At 39.6% G+C, this 18,486-nt stretch overlaps 1 protein-coding gene across 2 annotated transcripts in view; it reads left to right on the top strand.

Moving 5' to 3' along the window:
* The window catches only part of PAPLN (papilin, proteoglycan like sulfated glycoprotein), an 85,781-nt gene that overhangs the window by 6,167 nt on the left and 61,128 nt on the right, over window positions 1-18,486 (top strand). For both annotated transcript variants that reach the window (XM_072629188.1, XM_072629187.1), the window contains exon 2: window positions 5,036-5,101. In XM_072629188.1, coding sequence (XP_072485289.1) covers window positions 5,039-5,101 — 63 coding nt within the window. In that variant the 5' untranslated portion in view covers window positions 5,036-5,038. The remainder of the gene's footprint in view (window positions 1-5,035; window positions 5,102-18,486) is intronic.

The following is an 18,486-nucleotide window of genomic DNA, read 5'->3' as shown; positions in this document are numbered from 1 at the left end:
GTCACTAATGAGTGTTGAAAATTGTACTAAATCTTGGAACATCTTGTACTTTTATCAATACATAGGTGGCCAGGAAAGAGCTGTAGGTAACAAGAATCAATTGGTGAATGAGCGTTTATGAAACAGTGACTACCAAAACCACTGATACCAAAATGGCCTTGGGCCCATCATTCATCCCTCTGAGCCTCACTTTTCTCATTTTAAAAATGAAAGAATTGGACTTTACCATTTCTAAGTTCCCTACCAACCCTTGTAGTTCTATATTTCTATCTGGGTTTTGTGAACATGATACATTAGGTAACTAGGTAGGGTAAAAGTCAGGGAAAGACTTGAATTAGAATCTTGACTTAGATACTTAGTTGTGCGACCCTGGGTAAATAGTTTAATCTTTTGGTCTCAGTTTCCTTATCTGTAAAATGGGGATCATAATAGCACCTCCCTCACAGGGTTGTTTTGAGGATCAAATCAAAGGAGGTAATACAGGCAAAGAGTTTTGCAAACCTTGAAGTGCTATAATGCTAACCTACATTTATTTCTTTTATTTATAATATTTTTAGTTATGAACTAGATTGATTTTTTTTAAAAAGTAGGTTTGAAATTGGATGATTATGTCAAGGGAGAATATTATTTATTCCTTAAAGGTTTTTCAGTCCTATTTTATTTTTCCCTGTATTTTTAGTTCAGGAACATGAACTATACTCCTTACATGTGATCCTGCTAATTTAGTATCAGCAGGGGAAAGGGAAGGAAAGGGGAAAAGCATTTATTAAGCACCTACCATGTGCCAGGCTTTGTGCTAAGAGCTTTACAAATATTGCCTGAATGATCATCATAACAGCTCTATGAGGTAAGTACTCTTATAATTCTCATTTTACAGATGAGGAAACTGAGGCAGAGGGTAAGTGATTTGTCCCCTTGGTAGCACAACCAATAAGTTTCCAAGTCAGGATTTGATCTCACGTCTTCCTGAACTCATGCCACCAGGTCTAGAGCTCTATTCATTGCTACTTCTAGCTGCCTTTGTGTTTTGAGTCTAGTTTCTAGTAGAAGGAACCAGGGACTGAAAGACAGGTTCTCATTCTGTCTCTGACATTCTCTAGCTGTGTGACCTTGAGTGACTTATTTTGCCACTCTGGGTATCCACAGTTTTCCTTACCTGCAAAATTATAGTGCTGGATTAGATAATTTTTAAAAATTAATTTGGTTGTTTTTAATTTTCAACATTCACTTCCATATGCTTTTTTTTTATTTTGTAATGTTTAACAATCACTGCCATACAATTGTGATTTTATCCCCCCCACTTACCACCCACTCCCCCCCTCCCTCCCCACGACTGCATACAATTCTGTATAGATTCTACATATACTTTCCTATTGAGTATATTTTCACTATAGTCATGCTATGTAGTCAGACTAAGATAAATGAAAGAAATCGTATAACAAATCAGAACATGATACACAAACACATACACATACACAAACATGATCTGCTACAATATGTGAGTGACTTCCATATTTCTCTCTCTGAGTGTGGCAGGCATTTTGCCTTGAGATCCTCCATTGGGATTTTTTTTTTTTTTGGTAAGAAGTTCTTGTGTTATTACAAAAATCTAAGTCTACCAGAAAAAACTCTCACACACTGTGGTTGTTGCTGTGCATAAAGTTCTCCTGGTTCTGCTCCTTTCACTCAGCATCAGGTCATATAAGTCCTTCCAGGCCTCTCTGAAGTCTTCTTGTTCATCATTTCTTATGGCACAATAGTACTCCATTACATTCATATACCATAATTTATTCAGCCATTCCCCAATTGATGGACATCCCCTTGACTTCCAGTTTTTGGCAACTACATAGAGTGCTGCTATAAATATTTTTGTACATGTGGGACCCTTTCCCATTTTTATGATCTCTTGGGGATATAGTCCTAGTAGCGATATTGCTGGGTCAAAGGGTATGCACATTTTTGTAGCCCTTTGGGCATAGTTCCAAATTGCTCTCCAGAATGGTTGGATGCGCTGGCAGCTCCACCAACAATGAATTAGTGTTCCAACTCTCCCACATCCTCTCCAGCATTTATCATTTTCTTGTTCTGTCATGTTTGCCAATCTTATAGGTGTGATGTGGTACCTCAGAGTTGTTTTGATTTGCATCTCTCTAACCAATAGTGATTTAGAGCATTTTTTCATATGATTATAGATAGCCTTAACCTCTTCCTCTGAAAATTGCCTGTTCATATCCTTTGACCATTTATCAATTGGGGAATGACTTGTATGATTATACATTTGGATCAGTTCTCTTCCATATGCTTTTGAGATTTATATTTCCTCTCCCTCCCTCTTCTCCCTACTCCCCAAGATGGCATGCAATCTGATAAAGGCTCTACATATATATTCTTATTAAACATATTTTCATATTAGTCATATTGTAAAGAAAAATTAGAATGAATGGGCGAAACCACAAGAAAGAAAAGACAAAACGAAAAAGAGAGAGAGCAAGTAGCTTCAAACTGCATTCAGACTCCATAGTTCTTTCTCTGGATGTGAATAGCATTTTCCATTATGGATCTTTTGGAGTTGTCTTAGATCCTTGCATTGCTAAAAAGAGCCAAGTCTATCAAAGTTAGTCGAACACCGTGGTTGTTTTCTGTATACAGCGTTCTCTTGTTTCTACTCATTTCCCTCAGCATCGGTTTATATAAGTCTTGCCAGGTTTTTCTGAAGTTGGACTGCTCATGATTTCTTTTTTTTTTAAATTAAATCATTTGTTTTCAGTTTTCTACAATCACTTCCATAAATCTTAGATTTTCTCCCCCTCCCTTTCCCCACCCTTCGAGATGGCATGCAATCTTATATGAGTTCTACACATACATGCTTATTAAACACATTTTCACATTAGTCATGTTGCATAGAAGAATTAAAATGAGTGGGAGAAACCATGAGAAAAACCAAAATAAAACAAAATATAACACAATAGAAAATATTCTGCTTCATTCTGTGATCCATTTTCATAGTTCTTTCTCTGGATGTGGATGGTATTTTGCCTCAAGAGACCATTGGGAATGTTTTAGGTCCTTGTATTGCTGTGAAGGACTAAGTCTACCAGAAAAATTCCTTGCACACTGTGGTTGTTGCTGTGTAAAAAGTTCTCCTGGTTCTGCTCCTTTCACTTAGCATCAGTTCATATAAGTCCTTCCAGGCCTCTCTGAAGTCTTCCTGTTCATCATTTCTTATAGCACAATGATATTCCATTACATTCATATATCACAACTTGTTCAGCCATTTCCCAATTGATGGGCATCCCCTTGATTTCCAGTTCTTGACCACCACAAAGAGAGCTGCTAGAAATATTTTTGTACATGTGGGTCCTTTTCCCATTTTTATGATCTCTTTGGGATACAGCCCTAGAAGCAATATTTCAGGGTCAAAGGGTATGCAGTTTTATAGCCCTTTGGGCATAGTTCCAAATTGTTCTCCAGAGTGGTTGGATAGGATTAGATAATTTTTAAAGCTCTTCTTTAGTGGGCATTCTGTTGGGAGATCCACATTTTTATCCCTCCACTGTTGTGGCTCATATCATTTGCTAGATAACTGGTTAGGGCTAGGGACATGACTCCTGGCTATAGAAGGGGGTGGAGTGTATTGGAACATGGGAGGTCTCATTAACATGATTTTTTAAAGTCATTAAATCAGCAGGCCACACTCACATAACAGGAAGACCCCTGTTGATGAAGTGAAGGCCACATTTGGGGTTCAATAGGGTAAGATCCTATTCATTCAGAATTTATTCATTGGACTGCTAGGCTGCAGTTCACCTTGGAGTGGTGTGGGAAAGAACAAGGAACTAGAAGAGAGAAGATCTGACTTCTATTCCCAGCTCCTCCACTTACTAGGGACAAGTCTATGTTCTAGGAGGGTCAGTCAGCCAGTCAGTGTTTATTAAGCACCTGCGTCCCAGGTGGGCAGCTAGGTGGTAGTGGACAAATTGGCCTGGAGTCAGGAAGACCTGAGTTCAAATCTGGCCTCAGGTATTTTCCAGTCATAGACCCCAATATGACTGAATGACCTCCACTTACTAGCAATGTGACTTTGGGCACATCACCTCTCTGGGTTTCCCTTTTCTTCATATGTAAAATGAGGATATCTGATAGTAAATGTTACAGAATTGTTGTAGGATAAAGTTAGATAATGACTATGGAAGTCCTTCATAGGGGCATCTAGGTGATGTAGTGAATAGATTGACTGACCTGGAATCAGGGAGACTGGAATTCAAATCTGGCATCAGATGCTTACTAGTTGTGTGACCCTGGGTAAGTCACTTAACCCCAGTTGCCTCCCCTCCAAGAAAAGTACTTTATAAATTACAAAGGGTTATATGAGAGATGGCATGCATGGCTTTGGAGTCAGGAAAACCTGGATACAAGTCCTGACTCATAAATGCTGTCACCATAGGCAAATCACTAAATCTCCCAGTTTTCCAGGCAACTCCAAGCCTGTAAGTTCTAGCTGAATTGCCAAATCTTCATCAATGGATTCTTCCAGCCACTTGGGTGCACAACCTATAACCTTTTCTTCACTCTTGTTTACCCGGGACATAGTTAGTTGTCAAATCTTATCTCTTCTATCTCCTCAACTGACCTCTGTCTCTTTCTATCCTTACTACAAGCACTCAAGTCTAGGCCCTTTTCACCTTTTGCCTGGACTTTTGCAATGTCTTCTAGCTGGTCTCACAGCATCCACTCTCTCTCTTCCCAGTCCAGTCTCTACACAGCTGCCAAATGGATATTTCTGATGTACATTATCTGATGACATAGGTGCCTGCCTAGCTCACGAAGCTTCAATGCTTCCCCATTACCTGCAGGATAAAATACAAACTCCTCTGTGTCCACATCTTGGTGACTTTCCTCTGATGCCTGATGTGTTGAATGGGAACTTCTTTATTCTTATAGAGATTGGTTCCTTCCTTGTCCTTCCCCTCTCTACTTTGCACCCCAGAGTTCATTGAAAGCCCTGGTCTTACTGAGCACTCTTCTTTCTGTGCAGGAGATGAAGAAGTACCCCCTTTGGCTGCTGCTGCTGCCCCTGCTCCTGTCATCACCTGCATCCCTAGTAAGTGAGAATGCCCGTCTCCTAGGGGAAAGAGGCCTGGAAACCAACGGGAAGGTGTGTCAGAGTCCGTACAGTGCCCGATCAGAAGTTAGGAAGACCTATGTCCTAATCCTGCCTCAAACACTTAATAGTTGTGTGACCTTGAGGAAGTCACTTAATCTCTATGTACCTCAGTTTTACTATCGATAAAATAAAGGAGTTGGAATAATGTCCCTTCCAGTTTGAAAATGATATTCCAGTGATCCGGTAGTATGAGCCTCTGGGCAGTGGCCATAACTACTCTCTTGCCTGGGACTGAGCCCTCCTTGGTACTTTGCGCACCATCCAGATGCCCATAGGGCTACAGATTGCTGTGGTACAGTGGAAAGACTATTAGGTCTGGAGTCAGAGTATGAGAATTCGAATCTCATTCCTGACACTTATCCGATCAGTCCTTGGACTCCATGCTAAAGGGGAGAAGTGGATAGGTGTATCTGTCACACCAACCACATGACTGTTCTTCCTGCTCTTTCCTGGGGGCTAACAGCTTCCACTACTTGTGTCCTCCTCCATTCTGGAACCTTCTATAGAAATAACAATAATAATAATAGCTAGTATTTACATAGTGCCTATTAAGTGCCAGGTCCTGTGATAAGCACTTTACAAATATTTCATTTTATCTTCAAAACAACCCTGGGAGTTAGGTGCGCTTGCTAACTCCATCTTACAGTTGAGGAAGCTGAGGTTAAATGGCCTTGGAGTTAGGAAGACCCAGGTACAAGTCCTAACTTAACTTAAAGGAGGATAAATGACTTATTCAAGGTCACATGACTAGTGTCTGATGGCAAATTGGGACTCGAGTCTTCTTGCTTCCAGGCCCAACACTCTGGTTGCTGTACCACCACTCATTTGGGTAGAAGAAAATCACTCCAACTAGTTAGAGTCTGGTCTTAACTAATTTTTCAGAGACAGGAAGAAAGAGAATTTGGAACTATTTCAAGTGGTAAGTTAGTCAACAATCACTCATTTATTAAGTTAATTATCATTTCTTATTAAGAATAATTTATTAAGTGCCTGCTACGTACCAAGCACTGTGTTTAAACCCTGAGGATACAAGGAAAAGGAAAATGAGATAGTCTCAACTCTCAAGGATGTCACATTCTAATGGGGATAGAATACGTAAACATTTAGGTAAATGTTTATACACACATACATGCTATACGCACACACGTACATATACACATGTATGTGTATGAATTTACATTCATATATGTATATATATGTTTTACACACATGTGCACACACATATTTAGCAAATATACATATCTGAGAGATTATTTGAGAGGGGGACCAGGAGAGGCTGAGTCCTGAATAAAACCAGAAAAACTAGAAGCAGCTGGTTTTCATGTGTCCTTGTGTGACTGTTTCTTCTTTCCTTTTTTAAAAAAATTAGTTCATTTATTTATTTTTAGTTTTCAACATTCACTTCCATAAGTTTTGAATTTTCTCCGCTCCCTCCCCCCTTCCTCTCTAAGACAGCATGCAGTCTGATATGGGCTCTACACATGCATTCCTATTAAACACATTTTCACATTAGTCATGTTGCAGAGAATTATAACAAATGGGAGAAAACATGAAAAAAACAAATCAAAAAAGAAAATAGTCTGCTTTGCTCTGCCTCCGGGCTCCATAATTCTTTCTTTGGATGTGGATGGCATTTTCCATCATGAGTCCTTTGGAGATGTTTTAAGTCCTTGAATTGCTGAGAAGGGCTACGTCTATCAGTCAGTCATCAAATAATGACATTACTGCGTACAATGTCACTTCTTGAGTGGCTGTTTCAGTAGCTTCTGGATAGATGAACTCTGTAAAGGCTCATTTCACGGATGCCAAGTTCTTAGACAGTTTCTAAAGCTAGAAGGGAGAGCAAGGAGAAGCAGGGAAAGAGGGAGAGAAGGAAGAAATAAGCACTTGTATGGTGCCCATTAGGCAGGCAGAGTGCTAAGTGCTTTTTACAAATATTATCTCATTTAGACCTTACAACAACCCTGTGAGAGAGATACTATTATTATCCTCATTTTATACTTAAGGAAACTGGGTAAATGACTTGCCCAGGGTCACACATTCAGTAAGCATCCGAGGCAAGATTTGAATTCCAGTCTTTCCTGACTCCAGGTAGGTGGGAGACAGCATGGTACAGTGGAAAGGATGTTGACTATGGAGTCAGGGGAACTGGGTTTGAATACTGCTTCTGATATTTATTACTTGTATGACCTTGGGCAAGTCATTAAAATTCACCAGGTCTCAGTTTCTTTATTTATACAAAAGGTGGTTGTACTAGATGGTCTTTGAGGTCCCTTCAAATTTTAAATTTATGATCCTGTGACTTCTGCTGTTCCTCTCTTCCCTCTCTCACTTTTGTTTCTACAATATTCAAATTGTTTCTTTCTGACTGCTTGCAATATTTTCTCCTTGATCTGGGAGCTCTGGAATTTGTCTACAGTGTTCCTAGGAGTTCTCCTCTTGAGATCTCTTTCAGGAGGTGATTGGAGGATTCTTTTAATATCTATTTTACCCTCTGGTTCTTCAATATCAGGGCAGTTTTCCTTGATAATTTCTTAAAAGATGATGTCTAGGCTCTTTTTTTGATCATGGCTTTTAGGTAGTCCAATAATTTAAAAATTACCTCTCCTGGATCTATTTTCCAGGTCAGTTGTTTTTCCAATGATATATTTCACCTTGTCTGCTATTTTTTCATTCCTTTGGTTTTGTTTTATAATTTCTTGATTTTTCATAAAGTCACTAGCTTCCATCTGCTTCATTCTAATTTTGAAGGAATTACTTTCTTCAGTGAGCTTTTGGATCTCCTTTTCCATCTGGCCAATTCTGCTTTTTACGGCATTCTTCTCCTCATTGGCTCTTTGGATTTCTTTTGGATTTGGGGTAGTCTATTTTTTAAAGTGTTATTTTCTTCAGGATTTTTTGGGTTCCCTTTAGCAAGCAGTTGACTCAGTTTTCATGGTTTTCTTGCATCACTCTCATTTCTCTTTCCATTTTTCCTCTACTTCTCTTACTTGATTTTCAGAATCCTTTTTGAGCTATTCCATGGCCTGAGACCAATTCGTATTTTTCTTGAAGGCTTTGGATGTAGAAGCTTTGACTTTGTTGTCTTCTTCTGTTTGTATATTTTGGTCTTCCTTGCCACCAAAGTGAGATTGCATAATCTGATTCTTTTTCCAATTTTTGCTCACTTCCCCAGCCATTTACTTACTTTTGAGCTCTTTGTCAAGGTAGTTCTCTGCTTCCAGTGGGAGTAGTGTGGTGTACTGTCATCTGCTCAATCCTCCCGCAATCTGTGGGCTTAGAGCTCCAGAAACAGTTGCTGCCTCTGCCCCTGCTGCTCCTGTGACCCCCTTGGGCACCTCCACTGCCCCAGGGCTGGGCCCACTCTTCTCTTTCACACAGGTCCCAAGGTTTTTCCCACTGACTTTCCAATTTGTCCTTGATATTTTGGGGGATATGTAGACTGGAAACTGCCCCAGGTGGCAAAGATTCAGTCTCCCAACCCATGCTCAGATCCCGTCTGTGCTGGCTCAGGCCCAGGCTGAACTGTGCTCTGCTCCCAGCAAGGTGCAATAGATGCCTTCCAGGCTGTCTTGGACTGGAGATTTGCTTCACTCCATCATTCTGTGGGTTCTGCAGCTCCAGAATTTGTTTTGAGTAATTTTTTATAGATATTTGCCTGGGTTTCAGGGAAGAGCTCTAGCAAGTTGGTGCTTTTACTCCACCATCTTGCCTGTGCCTCCTGCAGTGATCCTCGTCTCACTTTTGAAAAGTCTAAATAATGTAGGCTTACTCTATCGGCCACTAGAAAGATGCACTGATTGCTATGTTCAGACCTGGTCAAGCTCTGCTTCTAAAAAAACAAGGAATAGGAAGAAATCCAAGCTATAAATGGCCATGTGGGGGGGAAATGATCCAAAATCACTAATAATTAGAAAAATGTCCATTTCAAAAACCAGGAAATTCAGTCTCACATCCACCAAATTGCCAAAAAAGGCAAATGACAGATTTTGGAGGGACTGCAAGAACATATAGATACTAATACACTTTTGGGGAAGATGTAAATTGATCCAGCCATTCAGGAGAGCAGTTTGGATCCACAAAGTCACTAACTATGAGTACCATTTGTCCCAGAGGACAAAACCTTCATTTCCCCTATGAGTCCTATGCCCCCGATGAAATCAAAATGTGTACAAAAATATTTATATCAGCTTTTTTTTTGTTGTAACAAAGAACCAGAAACTAATGGAGGGTGCTAATTATTTGGGTAATGGTATGTAGATGGAACAATCTTACATAATAAGAAATTATGTAAGACATAACATCAAAGGACTCTAGGAAGATTTTTATGAACTGATGCATAGTGAAAAGAAGAGAACCAGGACAAGAAAACTTACTCCATATCTGCAACATTATAAAGAACAGCAAATTTCTTAAAAACCATTTATTTGTTTATTTTTAGTTTTCATCATTCACTTCCATAAGATTTTGAGTTCCAAATTTTCTCCCCATTCCTCCCCTGTCCCCACTCTAAGATAGCAGGCAGTGTGATACAGGGTCTACATGTACATTCATATTGAACATATTTACACAATTAGTCATGTGGTAAAGAAGAATTAGAACCGATAGAAACCACAAGAAAGAAAAAAAATGAAAAAAATAGAGAGCAAATAGTGTGCTTCCATCTGCTGCATTTAGACTCCAGAATTCTTTCTCTGGATGTGGACAGCATTTTCCATCATGAGTCGTTTGGAGTTGTCTTAGATCTTTGCATTGCTGAGCAGAGATAAGTCTGTAAAGGTCAGTCATCACACAACATTGCTCTTACTACATAAAACATTCTTCTGGTTCTGCTCACTTCATTCAGCATCAGTTCATTTAAGTCTTTCCAGGTTTAAGAACAACAATTTTTAGGACTTTAGAAATCTGATCAATGACCAACAACAACTCCAGAGGGACTGGGTAATGAAGCAAGCTACCGGCCTCTTGGCAGAGAGGTGATGGACTCTACGTAAACAATGAGATATATGTTTTTGGACATAGTCAGTATAAGGATTTATTTTTCTTGACTATGCTTATTTATTATAAAGGTTTTCTTTTTTTCAATTGATTTGGGGGAGAGATAGGCAAGTGATAGTGTTGCAAAAAAAAAAACAAAACCCAAACAAACCCAATAATAATAAGATAAGATCATTGAAAAATCTTAAAGGCAGAAAAGAAAACAAAAAGGAATTCAGAAGGAGACACAGACAAGGAGGATAGCTTTGAAAGTAGCAGGTTGAATTTGTCATATACTTTTTAAAAAAGCAAATTGTACATAGTAGAGATTCGAGATTTCATATGCAAGCATCATTTTGTATTCTACTTTGTATATGGAAATGCAAATTCTTTTTTGTATCTATTAAGTGCAAAAGAGAAATTAATTTTTTCTGGTAAGCAAGGGATGCTTCTGTAAGGGTCAGAGAGTGAATGGCAATGTAGCCTGATGGGTTCCAGTAATGGTGATGGGTGGAATGTTCTCAATTTCTCTTGATAATATAGCTCAATTCCATAATCAATTATTATAATTATTACAGGCAGGATGGTATAATGGATAGAGAGCTGGTCTAGAGGCCTAGAAGACTCAGATCCCTTCTCTATCACAAACTGGTGATAAGTCACTTAGAGTCTTAGTTCTCTAGGCAGTGGGAAAAACATTTTTGAGGAGGCTGGGTATATGTGAGTAGTCACCTATTCGTTGGAGTTGCTCCTGCCTGGGATTCCTTGTCAAAGTTCCACAGTTCAATCTGTGTAGTGGGTAAGGAGGTTGTGTTACAGCAGCTTTCCCTCCTTCATTCATCTTTCTTTACTCTAATACCTCTCCTTCCTGTGAGAGGTCTCCTTTTCCCCAAACCATACATTTCCAAGGATGAATTAGAATTCAGAAGACCTGAGTTTGAATCCTGCCTTAGGCATTTACCAGCCCTGTGACCCTGGGCTAGTCACCCATGACCTCTCTCAGCCTCAGTCTCCTCACCTGTAAAATGGGGGTAATAATAGCACCTCACTCACAGGGGCTGCTCAAAGGTGGCACAGATAGAACACCATGCCTGGAGTGAGCAAGACTCATTTTCCTGAGTTCAGATCTGGCCTCAGACACTTACTAGCTGTGTGACTCTGAGCAAATCACTTCACCCTGTTTGCCTCAGTTTCCTCATCTACAAAATGGGCTAGAGAAGGACATGGCAAACCACTCCAGTATCTCTGCCAAAAAAACCCCCCAAATGGTGTGATGAAGAGTCAGACAATTGAAACAATTAAACAACAACCACAAATGCTAGCTGTTATTGTTAGCTAGCAGCAACTCCAGGGATGCATTTTAGGCTACGTCAGCAGAGGCCTGCTTCCCTCCGGGTCAGGTAAAATAGGAGGCAGCTTGGGCCCAGAGGTGGGGCTTGGGGTGGGGCTAGTTGTGAGGCGAGGTCCAGTTCAGAACCTGTCTGGTGAAGCTAAAGTGTGTGACTCCTTCCCTTAGCTTCTGGTTCTAGCCTGGGGCAGGAAACCCAGGTGGGACCCAAAAGTCAGGAGGGTGGGGAAAGAGGGAGGGTAGGAGTCGATGCCAAATATGTCAAGCCTTCCTTACCACTCAGTTGTCTTTCCCAGGAGGTACTGTATGAGACTCAGGTTATATCAAACTTCCTTATTCTTCTCTTTGTACCTCAAGCCCTCTGTTAAAAAAAATAAAAAGCAATTTTTTTTGGATGCTCTTTTCTCACAGCATTCCTGTTTTCCAGAAGTCCTCTTCTCTTCCCTCCCTAATTCTAACAAAGTACAGTCAAGTAATACAAATCAACCCTTGGCCAAGGCTGAAAACGAATGATTTAGGATTAGGACTCTGAGCCTGTTATAAACCACTTCTCCCCCTAGAGGCCAGAGCTATATCAAGTTGAATTATGTTGAGCAGAATTCTGAAATCTTCTTTGCTTTTTTCTCTACATCATTACGGTCATTGTGTAAACCATTATGGTTCTGTTTACTTTAAGACCTTTAAAAAATGACTCATTGGGCTTCCCAACATACAGAGGTCATGGGGATCATAGGGTTGTAGATTGATAGCTGGAAGACACCTTAGAGATTAGAGTTGAACCCCCCCCCTTATTTTAAGGATGAAGGCACTTAAGGCCCAGATGAGGTCACATAGCTTGCCCAAAGTCTGAGATGGGATGTCTTCCTGACTCTTGAGAAAACTGAAACAAAGGCAAGGAAGAGATTTTCTGAGGTAATAAACTTAAGATACTCCTTCTCAGTCTAGAATTCATCCTGCCACATGATTAGACCCTATCTCTTGGCTGCAGCTCATTATCAACATGGAGGCTGAGCCCAGTAGGGCTTGGGCAATCAATCTCCAGGCTCATTGACTGTCCAAGCCCTATAGGACTCCTCTATCCCCTTTGACTTCAGATTTTAAACTTGTAATTGAGAGTAGAGGCAGGTTTTGTGTGTGTGTGCCTGTGTGTCTGTGTGTCTGTGTGAGACAAGCTTAGAACTGAGCAGGCAGAAATGATAATGGTGGTAGATTCCAGAGTAGGGGTTTGGTTGTGGAGTAGGCCCTGGAGGGTGAGTAAGGGTGAGTCAGAGTCGAGTAGTTGAGCCCAGGAAGAGAATGTACCAAAATGACTTATTACAGAATATAATCAAGGATTTCATATTTTTGGTATATTGGGGGTAGATATGGATACACATCAGTTGACCTGGGATACGTCCATAAATAAAAATCATCATAAATCACATTTATACAATGCTTTGTGGCTAGAGAAGTTGGAGGGACCCAAGGTGTACGTTGAGATATACATTTTTGGATATGCCTCACATATAGATTTTTTTCTTAATTATGTTTGTTAACTATTTTTTTTTAATTGTAGACATTTTGGAAGGGAAGGGGGAGCTAGAAATAGGAATGTCAAAAAAAAAAGGAAAGAAAAAATTTATTACGGCTTTTTAAAAAAAAATCACTGAAGAGAACAGAAGCAGGTTCAGAGGGAGACATAGAGAAGCAGAATCCAATTGAACTGATTATAACATTTTGAATTTTATAATTGAATTTATTAGAAAAATTTGAAAAGAAGTAGAAGCTGCATGTAATAGAGATTTGTGGTTTCATTTATAATCCTTATTTTCTGCTTTTTGCATTTGGAGATGTTTATGTTTGCCAAGTTCAAAAAATTATATATCAAAAACACTTTATGGTAACAAAGGTATTTATCTGCATCATCTTATTTGAGCCTCATAGAAACACAGGAATGTAAGTTGTTCAAATATCATTATGCCCATTTTGTAGATGGAGAAATTCAGGTCTCAAGTAGAACTTGATTTGACTATGGTCACACAGGGGCAAAGGCAGGTTTTAAATCCGGGCATTCTTTCTTCCAAGTCCAAGGCTCTTTACCTTCCACCAGATCTTTAATCTTGGTGTAGTATAATTTGGTTAGTTGATGGACAATTTGTGTATGCTCTTGGTCAGCTAGGTGGTGCAGTGGTCAGAACATAGGGATGGGAATCAGGAAGACTCAGCTTCTTGAGGTCAAATGTGACCTTGGACATGTATGGTCTTTGTGACCCTGGTCAAGTTGTTTCTCCTTGTTTGCCTCAGTTTCCCCACCTGTAAAATGAGTTGGAGAAGGAAATGGCAAATGACTCCAGTGTCTTCATCAAGAAAATCTCAAATGGGGTCACAAAGAGTCAGACACAATTGAACAACAACAGTTCTATTCTCTATTTGTATAGTTAGTCAATCAACAAACATTTATTGAGCACTTACTATGTGTCAGCTCAACACCAGGGGTACAAAGAAAGACAAAAAAGTATCTGCCTTCAAGAAGCTCACAATCTACTGGGGAAGGGAAGGGAATCTGCATTCATGTAGCATTTACCATGTGCCAGGCACTGTGCTCAGCACTTTATAAATGTTAACTCGTTTGATGCTCACAATAACCCATTTTACAGTTGAGGAAACTGAGGCAGAGGTTAAGTGACTTGTTCAGGGTCCCACAACCAAAAAGTGTTTGAGTTGGAATTTCAGCTAAGGTCTGCCTAACTCTAAGCCCAGCACTTTGTCCATATCACCACTAGATGTCTTTTGTCGGGAGACAAAATATAATTATTACATATGTACAAGATATATACGGAGTAGACAGCAGGTAATCTGAGAGGGGGAGGCACTGGCGGTTGGGGAGGAGGGGACCAGGAAAGAACTCCTGCAGAAAGTGGGGCTTGAATTGAATCTTAAAGAAAGCCAGAGAAAGGAAGAAGTTTTGCTTGAGGGAACAGAGCATTTTAGACATGGCGAACCAAATAGAGCTGAACTGTCCCTTCTGAGGAATAAATTGCAAATAGGCCAATGTAGCTGGATAATAGTGTGTGTAAAGGAGGAAAATGTAAGAAGACAGTCAATAAACATTTATTAAGTGCCTACTGTATGCCAGGTTATTAAGCCCTGAGGATACAGAGAAAGGCAAAAAGATAGTCTTACCCTCAGGAAGCTCCGAGTCTAATGGAGAAGACAACATGCAAGCAAAGTATGTACAAAGAAGATAGATACAGGAAAAATTGGAGTTAATCAACAGAGGGAAGGTACTGGAATTAAAAGGGATTGGGAAAGGTCTCCTGTAGAAGGTAGATTTTAGCTGAAACTTCAGGGAAACCAGGAGGAAGAAATGAGGAAGAGGAGGAGACTTCCATGCATGGGAGACAGCCAGTTAGAATACTCTGAGCCATGAGATGAAGTATCTTGTTGGAGGAATGCCACTGGATTAATGAGTACATGAGGGTAGGTAGGTGTGGATATAAAATGCAAGAAGACTGAACATGTGGGGAGGGGCAGATTATGAAGGAGGAATTTGAGTTACTTTGAGCAGGATGGGGATTACTCCAAGAGACTCAGAGGAAGACTTTTAATATGCTCAGTGGCTCCCCCATAGAGCATTTTTGAAAGGATGAGGAAAAAGCTTGCATGGCATTGGAGGGCAATCTGCACCCATCAGCACTGGGAATTCCATAATCACGTTGAAGTATCAAGGCAGCTGACCTGGAGAGTCTAAAAACAACACACCAAAAGTTATTCTTGCACCTTGCCTTGGGCATAGGAATGTGCCTGGAAAACTAAGATACAGCTTTCTGAGTACCGGAAGACCAGACATTTGTCAGCTTAAGCAAATAGCCCCTTATGTCTCAATCACTGAATTCTAATTCCACCTCAGACTTGTTATGTGTCCCTAGGCAAGTCAGCTCTACTTTCTGAATGTGGTAAAACAGGATCTTGAACAACGTGAATTTGGGTTTAGAAAATATTTTACTATTCCAGATCACATTTCCTTTAAAAATTTCTAAAGCTTTGAAAAAAAAATTGCCTGAATTTCTGAATACACCTCAACACCCAACATCTCCTGGATTTAGCAAGACATCCTTTGTTCATAACAGAATAAAAAGAAAAAAGAAAAAATTTGGTTCAGCAAAATTAACCTACACATTGACCGAAGTCCGATAGTAAGTTATGTTCTACAACTATCCCTGCAAAGGAGGGAGGAATCAATCTGATTGGTTAACAATTGGTTAACAATGAAAGAATGAATATTATAATAAGAGGTGGGTTTATTCTAATGAGGGGCTGGGGATGTGACTCTGAACATGTCACTTTTGGACATTATCTCTACACCCAGCCTACCTGACAATCTAGACAAAACACAATGGATCAGAATTCACCTAGGTTAGATTCTCTTTGTAAGGTCTTCTAGTTGAGAGAGGCAAGAAACATGTACTCAAAGGATCTGAGCCATCTCTTCTATCAGCAATGTCCTTCACAAGGACTGATCTTTGAGGAAATAGAGGAAAAAAAGCCCCTGGTTCTCCCCAGTATTAATTGGTTATTAATAATCATTTCTCTCAGAGAGTTCCAAATTCTATCTCTCCTTTCTTCCTTCTCTTCTCTCTCTCCTCCCTGAGACGGTAAGCAATCCAATATGGTTTATACATGTATAGTCATGTAAAACATTTCCATATTAGTCATTTTGTATAAGAAGACAAGTATAAGAAAGAGAGAAACACCATGCTTCAGTTTGTATTCAGATTACATCAGCTGTTTCTTTGGAGGTAGAGAGAGTGCGTCATCATGAGTCCTTTGGAATTGTCTTAGAATATTGTATTGCTGAGAGAAGCTAATTTGTTAATAGTTTTTCATTGTACAATATTGCTGTTATTTATATAACACCCCCTTGGTTCTACTTACTTTGCTTTGCAGCAGTTCCTGAAAGTCTTTCCAGGTTTTTCTGAAATCATCTTGCTTGTTATTTCTTACAGCACAATAATATTCCATCACAATCATATACCACAGCTTGTTTAGCCACTCCCTGTTTGATAGGCATCCTCTTCATTTCCAGTTCTTAGCCATCACAAAAAGAGCTGCTATAAATATTTTTGTACAAATGGGTGCTTTTCCCTTCTTGGGGGTACACATGTATATTATACATGCATGTACGTTGTATAAATTACACAGTGTACACATGATACACGTATATCCTAGACATATATTGATAATTTACATACAACATATGTAACATAATGTACATCTGCATGGTATAATATATGCATGTAATATATGTATGTGTATACATATATGCATATTCACACATAATTCATTCCAAAGGTGCTTGGCTTATCCGTGTTTGCCTTGGAATCTCCTTCTATTCGTTTTTGTGCATTTTAAAAATGCTTCATTGATTTTCTTTTCTTTTTTTGTTGGTGTTGTTATCCCTAACCTTCCTATAAAAAAGAAAAAAAAGGTTTTTCCTTGTCACAAATAAGCTTTGTAGTCAAGCAAATACACCGCAAGTTGGGTGTGGCCTTAAATATGTCTCTTCTTCTGCCCTTGGTCAGATGACTTCCATGGACCCTTCTGATTCTTAAGATTCCATGGTTATGATTTTGTCTGGGCCTTCTGGAGACATTACTTTGGCTCAAAGGAATGACTGATAATGGTAATTTCAAGTGCTTGGCAGGCTGGTCTTTATGTAGCCCTTGAATCATGATGAGTAGGATTTGAACTCAGGTCTTCCTGACTCTAGATCTGGCGCTCTCTCCACTGCACCACTTAGCTGTCCCTAGATTTCCTCATGTTCTACATACAGTTGGGATGATGCTTTGGTGATACAGGGGCACAGGGGATGGAATGGTTGACTTGGAGGCAAGAAGACCTGGGTACAAATCCTGCCTCAGATACTAGCTAAGTGACCCCTGGGCAAATTACTTAAACCTCTCTTTTGCCTCAGTTTTCTCATCTCTAAGATGGTGATCAGTAATGATAATCAAAAATAGAATCAATGAGATGATTGTCTTTAGTTATTAATGACATGCAGAGTGTTTGGCAAACTCTGGTGGTTTTTCAGTCCTATCCCACTCTTTGTGACCCCAAGTGGGAGTTTCTTGGCAAAGACAATGAAGTGATTTGCCATTTCCTTCTCCAGCTCATTATTGCAGATGAAGAAACTGAGTTAAGTGTTAAGTTAAGTGACTTGGCCAGGGTCACACAGCTAGTAAGTGTCTGAGGCCAGATGAGCACTCAGGAAGGTGAGTCTTCCTGATTCCAAACCCAGTGCTCTATCTAATGCACTACCTAACAATCCTTTGCAAACATTAGTGTTGTAAAAGTGACATCATCGTTCAAAAAATTATTTTAACTTGGAATTAAAAACATCAAATGAAATGGACATTTTCAAATACAAAGCAGAACAGAATAAGAGGATTATGTGCATTTATCTGTTATATCTGTTACAACTTGCTTTTCTTTTTATGTTCAACCTATAGCTTTCAAAGCTGTTCAGCTTCTCTGGTTCTCTTTCTAACTTTCCCTCTCTTTTCTGTAATTTTTTTTTTGGCACGTCTTAGAAATATGCTGCAATGACCATCTTATTTTTCTTTCTTTCTTTTCTTCCTTATCCCTATCCCCCACCTTGGTCTCCTCACCAATGGAAAAAAGAAAAAAAAACAAACCTTGTCACAAGGAAATATAGTAAAACAAAACAAATTCCCACATTGTTTGTATCTGAAAATGAATGTTGTACCCTGCATCTTGAGGTCATCGCTTCCTCATTGAGGTCATGTCTTCCTTGATCCTCTGGAATCTTGACTGGTCATTGAATTTGATCAAAGGTCTCAAATTTCTCAAAGTTGTTTCTCCTTATATTGTAGATATTATTGTATACATGACTGCCTTGTTTCACTCCAAGTGCTGTAGCTATTCTGGGACCCCCCCCTCTCTAGTCTGAGTCCCTTTTTAGTCCCCCAGAACTTTTCCATCCTTGTTCTAGTGGATG

The sequence above is a fragment of the Notamacropus eugenii genome, chromosome 1 (assembly GCF_028372415.1).
Source record: "Notamacropus eugenii isolate mMacEug1 chromosome 1, mMacEug1.pri_v2, whole genome shotgun sequence".
Classification (NCBI taxonomy): Eukaryota; Metazoa; Chordata; class Mammalia; order Diprotodontia; family Macropodidae; genus Notamacropus; species Notamacropus eugenii.
Note: the sequence above shows the minus strand (reverse complement) of the source record. Positions and strands in the feature narration are given on the sequence as shown.